The sequence below is a fragment of the Corylus avellana genome, chromosome 6 (genome assembly GCF_965113065.1).
Source record: "Corylus avellana chromosome 6, dhCorAvel1.hap1.2, whole genome shotgun sequence".
NCBI classification, from domain to species: domain Eukaryota; kingdom Viridiplantae; phylum Streptophyta; class Magnoliopsida; order Fagales; family Betulaceae; genus Corylus; species Corylus avellana.
In genome coordinates, this window is record NC_142495.1 from 23,252,897 (window position 1) to 23,258,896 (window position 6,000).

Consider the following 6,000-nt stretch of genomic DNA (forward strand, 5'->3'; position numbering starts at 1 on the left):
TCTACTAAATTTTTATTTAAGGCATATATAATATGTTAGTGCTAATAACTATTCTAATTATTTCTCATTGCTTGCAAAATCGCAGGATACTGAGAGTAATTCAAGTCTTCTTACAAGTTTGAACATCCATGACAAGACTCTGCGAAATTCTGCGAAATTTTTTTCCTAACCATTAGTTGGTGCACAGTTGTTGGAGGGCTTCACCAGCTTGCAATTTTGTGGAAATTCTGATTGTTCAGAGTCCACGAGTTGAGGTGGGGCTTCAACTCGTTGACAAAGAATTAAAAGAGAGAGAAGAAAAAAAAAAAAACAAACAGAGAGACGATTTTTTTTTTTAAAAAAAAAAAAAACAGACTTAACGTTGTTTATTTTAATTAACGGTAGTTTTTAGGTAGTTTTCTTCTTCTTCTTTTTTTTTTTTTTGAAATTGAAACTTCATATATTAATTAGAACTTTGCTCAGCTAAAACAAAAGGATGGATACAGGGAGGATAATCAGCCTCCCACAAATGCTCTCCTTGTAATGATAAAGCTAGTTTTGCAATTCTATGGGCCACCCCATTGGCATTCCGAGAAATGTGCTTCATTCTCCACTCTGTGATATTTTCTAGCTGGTGCTTAACATCTTGAATAATTGTCCCGTATCTGCCCCACCAACTTTCTGATTGTAGTAGGTGTTGAATTACTTCTAATGCATCTCCTTCCAATACAACCTTCTGCCAACCCCTTATTGCACAAAACGCCACCGCCTGCTTCATCGCCACAGATTCTGCAACTGCTACATCCCGTATGTAGGGTCTTCTATCGCAATAACTGGCCAGCACCGTACCATCATGGCTTCGGGCAACTAAGCCAATCCCCATACCCCCTCCTCTAGGATCTATAGAAGCATCCCAATTAATTTTGACAAATCCTTCAGGAGACTTCTTCCAATTCATATCGTGATTAGCTGAATTGAGCATACAATTGCTATTCTTCTGTAATTGCATCGCCTGCTCGTACTCTTCCAGATGAGCCTTCACTTTTTGTACAACAGCTGCAGGTGCACTCATGATCCCTTTAAACACCATAGAATTTCGGCAGAGCCAAATCTGTCTCGCTACTACCACAAACAACTGTATCTCCTTCTCCTCCAATTTTTCCATCAAGTTCCCAACAAGGTGCCCAAAATCCGTTTCATTGCTCAGGCTTTTCTGTAGTTTGCGGCTGCATTCCATCCAGACATCTTGAGCCGAGGGGCAACTCCACAGCACATGGCATGGGGTTTCCTCCATACGCTCGCAAAGCGGACATAAAGGATCAGGTGTAATATGTCAACGGTAAAGGTTTCCTTTGGTGGGCAGAACATCTTGGCAAGCTTTCCAGATAAACAATTGTTCATTTCTGGACCCCTTCAGTGCCTATATGTTCCGCCATAAATTCCCTGCAACCTCCATCGACGAACTTGATCCCCTCCCTGCTTCCCCCAAGGATTGAGCAACATGATAAGCACTTCAAACCGTAAAAATACCATTTTTTGTTCCCGCCCACACCAACATGTCTTGCTGTCCGCCTGGGCATATAGGCATATTACAGATCACCTCCACTTCCTCTTTCACGAAAATCCTTTCGATAAGAGGGATATTCCACCATTTTTTATCTTCGTCAATAATGTCCCGTACCTTGGCATCTTAGCTGAGAACGCAAATCGGCGACTGAACCAAATGAGATGAATCTGTAGGCAACCATCTATCGCCCCATATGTGAATTGTATGACCATTTCCTACCCTCCATAGCAGTCCGGCCTGCAGTAATTTCCTCGCATTCCAGATGCTACGCCAAGCGAAGGAAGGTCTATTCCCCAAATTAGATTCCAGAAAAATTCCATTAGGAAAATACTTCGCTTTTAAAACCCGTGCTACAAGAGAGTTAGGATTTTGGACAAGGCGCCATCCTTGCTTTGCTAGAAGGGCTTGGTTGAAGTTTTCTAAATCACGATACCCCAATCCTCCCCTTGCCTTTTGTGTCCCCAACTTGTCCCATCCCATCCAAGCCACCCTTGATAAATTATCCTTGTGTCCCCACCAAAACCTAAGCATCATAGAATTAATCCGTTTGCATAGAGTCTTTGGTAGCTTGAATACACTCATCGTGTAGGTCGGTATTGCTTGAATCACCGACTTCAGAAGCACTTCCTTCCCCGCTTGAGATAGGAATTTTTCCTTCCATCCGTTGATATGATCCCATATACGTCCTTGAATATTTTTAAAGGAGCGTAAACGAGACCTGCCAATGAGAGACGGGAGGCCTAAATACTTTTCGTAGCTTTGTGTAGAATTGACGCCCACTAAAGCTTTTATATGAGCCCGAACTTCCACCTTTGTATTTTTGCTAAAGAATAAGGATGTTTTCTCCCTATTTAGCTTTTGGCCAGAACTTCTCTCATACAGCTCAAGAATCTCTTGCAACTTGTTCCATTCATCAATGTTTGCCCGACAAAAAAGCAGACTATCATCTACAAAGAACAGATGATTGAGACTTATTCCCCCCCGTGTTATAGGCAAACCTGTAATCTTCTTTTGCAATTCAGCTCGACAAAGCATATGGCTAAGCCCTTCAGCACATAAAATAAAGAGGTATGGAGAGAGAGGATCCCCTTGCCGCAATCCCCTGGATGGAATAATTTTTCCATAGGCTTGGCCATTCACCAACACCGAAAAAGACACCATACGTACACAAATCATAATTTTTTCAACCCATCTTGTGTCAAAACCCAATCTAAGCATAATCTTCTCTAGAAAATCTCATTCAACTCTGTCGTACGCCTTACTCATATCGAGTTTGAGTGTCATATACCCCTTACGCCCCTTCATTCTATTGTTCATTGTGTGTAATGCTTCAAAGGCCACCAAAATGTTGTCGGTGATGAGTCTACCTGGCACAAATGCACTTTGATAGGGAGAAATAATATTAGGTAGCACTTTTTTCAGCCTATTAGCTATAACCTTTGCTATTATTTTGTAAATAACATTGCATAAACTAATAGGTCTAAAATCAGACACAATAGAAGGTCTCTTTTTTTTTTGGATCAATGCAATATACGTTTGATTAATACTAGGTTCAAAAATACCTCGATTCAGGAAACCGAGCACTGCTTCACAAACCTCTTGATTGACGACTCCCCAAGAATTTTGGAAAAAACAGGCCCCATATCCGTCTGGGCCCGGTGATTTCATAGGTGCCATCCCCATCAATGCTACCTCCACTTCATCCTTAGAAAAATCAGCTAGGAGCAACTGGTTCATGTCACCCGTCACCCTCTGTTCTAGCCCCTCCAAACAAGAATCTATTTCTTCTGTTCCCCAGTGTAAGATCAATGGAGGGTGATCAACTTCTATTTATTTTAATATATATATATACCTAAAAACTACCATTAATTAAAATAAACAACGTTAAGTCTGTTTTTTTTTTTTTTTATTCCCTTGGTCTATATATATATATATATATTTCAGAATTAAAAATGAGTTTGACATCTCATTCTTATTTTGGCTCCTCCAAATAAGAAATTATGAGGATCGAGTGAAAATGCGGGCGGATAATAATCGCCCGCATATGCTATCCGCACTTATCTGCAATCTGTTATCCGCATATGCAAATGCGGATGTAAATAGCAAAAACTAATATTCACAAATGCAGATGTAGATATTATCTGCATCCCTATTCCTTTATATATTTAATATATATTATATTTTTATATATATACATATATATTATATTTAATATTTTTTAATTTATGTTTGTCGGATTTGTAATTTATGTTTCTTATATTTGCTGGATTTGTAATGTTGTTGGATTTCACTTTTAGAAAACTCTTCTGATTTGTTATGATTAACTGCCTTATATGTTCTTCATTTATTATTATTTTTTTAAAATGTTTTTTTCTTGTCACAAACTACAGATTTACTAGAAGCTAAATATTAAAGAATATATGTGATGAAAATTTATTGGCAAAATGATTAGCAAGTGTGATATGAATAATAGTGTTCAATTATAAATAATGTCTTATTTATTTATTTATTTATTTATTTTTTATTTACTAGAAGCAATAACTAGTGAATTGCAATTTCAAGGTCTAAAACGATCATATTCTTACCTCAAATGCAGATAGCGAATAATATCTGCATTAACCGCGCGAATGCAAATAATAATCACATGAAGTGAGATAAGAGTTGAGTAAATAGCATTACTCTGTACCAACAGACTACCATCTAGGAAAGAGATTTTGCATTTTGGAATGAATGAAACAATTTTTAGTGCTGATTTGAGAAGTGTAGCATTTCTCTTAATCAATATGTTTTACTTTCCACTTAAAGCTCTGTCTTACATATGGGCATTTCAAGATTGAATACTTCATAAATAATTTACGGTTTTGTATTTGTAAAAACTTTGTAGTTTCGTTTTCTAATGTAAGAGGGGTTCATAAAGTGGGTTAAAGTGTTGGTAGGAATCGATTGTAATTGGTAGAGAGTAAATACTACACACACTTTCATTCTTACACTCTTACTTCTATTCTTCATCGCGTTGCTTTTAAAATCACAATTTGGTCAAAATCCAATAATAATTTATCTCGAATCAAATGATAATTTTAAGGGAAAAATATAAAAAAGCCCCCCAAACTACCAGCTGTTTTCGATTTAGCTCCCTGATGTTTCAAAAGTCATAAAGTAGCCTTCTAAACTATCAAACTGTCGTATTTTGGCCACTCCGTTAGTCAAAACGTTTAGTCTCGACGAAAACTACAAAACGACGTTGTTTGGTTATGGGTAAGTTACAAAAATGCCCTTCTATGTTTTTTTTTTTTTTTTTTTTTTTTTAAGGAGTAAAACGGCGCCGTTTTGCTCCCAAAAGGGTTCACTTACCCTAAGCAAAACGGCGCCGTTTTGCTTAGGTTAATTAAACCCTTTTCCCCATTCTCAATCAATCCCACGCAGCACAGCTCCCCCCCTCCCCCTCACGCATAGCCGTGACCGATTCTCTTCTCCACACACACAGCTCCGGTGATCCAGCCCATCGCGCCAGTGGTCCCCCTCACGCCGATCGTTCGTCGTCCCGTCTTCACGCCATCGTCCTGCAAAACCCAAAAACCCATAAATCATTCCGTCCAAAAATCATTCTGTCCAACCCAAAAATCATTCCGTCAAAACCCACTGGCCTGGTTGTTGATCTGTAACATTCACGTTCTTTGATTTCATGGCTACTGCAGAGAAAAACCAAATTCAATTCCCATAGATGGGTTTGGGTGTTGTTTTCTGCCCTGTAGTTTTTTTTTTTTTTTTTGGTTCTCTTAGGATTGTCCAATAGTTAGAGGCTAAGATTTGAGGGTGTTTTTATGTGGGATTGTAATTTAGTGAAATGGGGTTGTTATCAAGTTGCACTATTCTTCCACAGATTCTGTTGACGGAGCTGAAATGAACTCCCGATGGTGTTTGTGTTTATTTGAAATTGAAACTTGGCCTTTCATGAATATTGAACCCAAAAACTGGATTTTAATGCGCCGAAAATGATTATAATGGCATCCATTTAAGCGATGTTTATCAGAGAAAGTTCATACTCATTGAGCTTCAAACCCACAAAACTTGTTGAGATGCCGCAAGTTTTGCTTAATCTATATTTCTGCAAGCTCAGATATAGTAAACCCTCTCGAAGATCCGAAACGAAAGCAAGCTTTGCAACCAGATTTTTCTGATGAGAAGTTGAACCTAAGCGATTGAGAAGGAGATGAAACCATATTTCTCTCAAGAGGAGTTGAACCCAACATCTGAGACAAGATGAAGTCTGAGCCGAGAAGAAGGTTTGTTTAGGCGTGGAGGGAAAACGCTGAACAAGGGTTTAATTAACCTAAGCAAAACGGCGCCGTTTTGCTTAGGGTAAGTGACCCTTTTGGGAGCAAAACGGCGCCTCCTTAAAAAAAAAAAAAAAAAAAAAATAGAAGGGCATTTTTGTAACTTACCCGTAACCAAAC

The 6,000-nt window shown here is 38.4% G+C and overlaps 1 protein-coding gene across 1 annotated transcript; it reads right to left on the bottom strand.

Moving 5' to 3' along the window:
* Positions 1–442: 442 nt before the first annotated feature.
* LOC148585050 (uncharacterized) lies at positions 443–1,273 on the bottom strand. Its single transcript, XM_088517670.1, has one exon. It carries the CDS (start codon positions 1,271–1,273, stop codon positions 443–445), a length of 831 nt encoding a protein of 276 aa, XP_088373796.1.
* Positions 1,274–6,000: the final 4,727 nt, after the last annotated feature.

Bases quoted from the DNA above. Each gene is read 5' to 3' on its own strand.
- LOC148585050 (XM_088517670.1), bottom strand. From the start codon at position 1,273: ATGGAGGAAACCCCATGCCATGTGCTGTGGAGTTGCCCCTCGGCTCAA.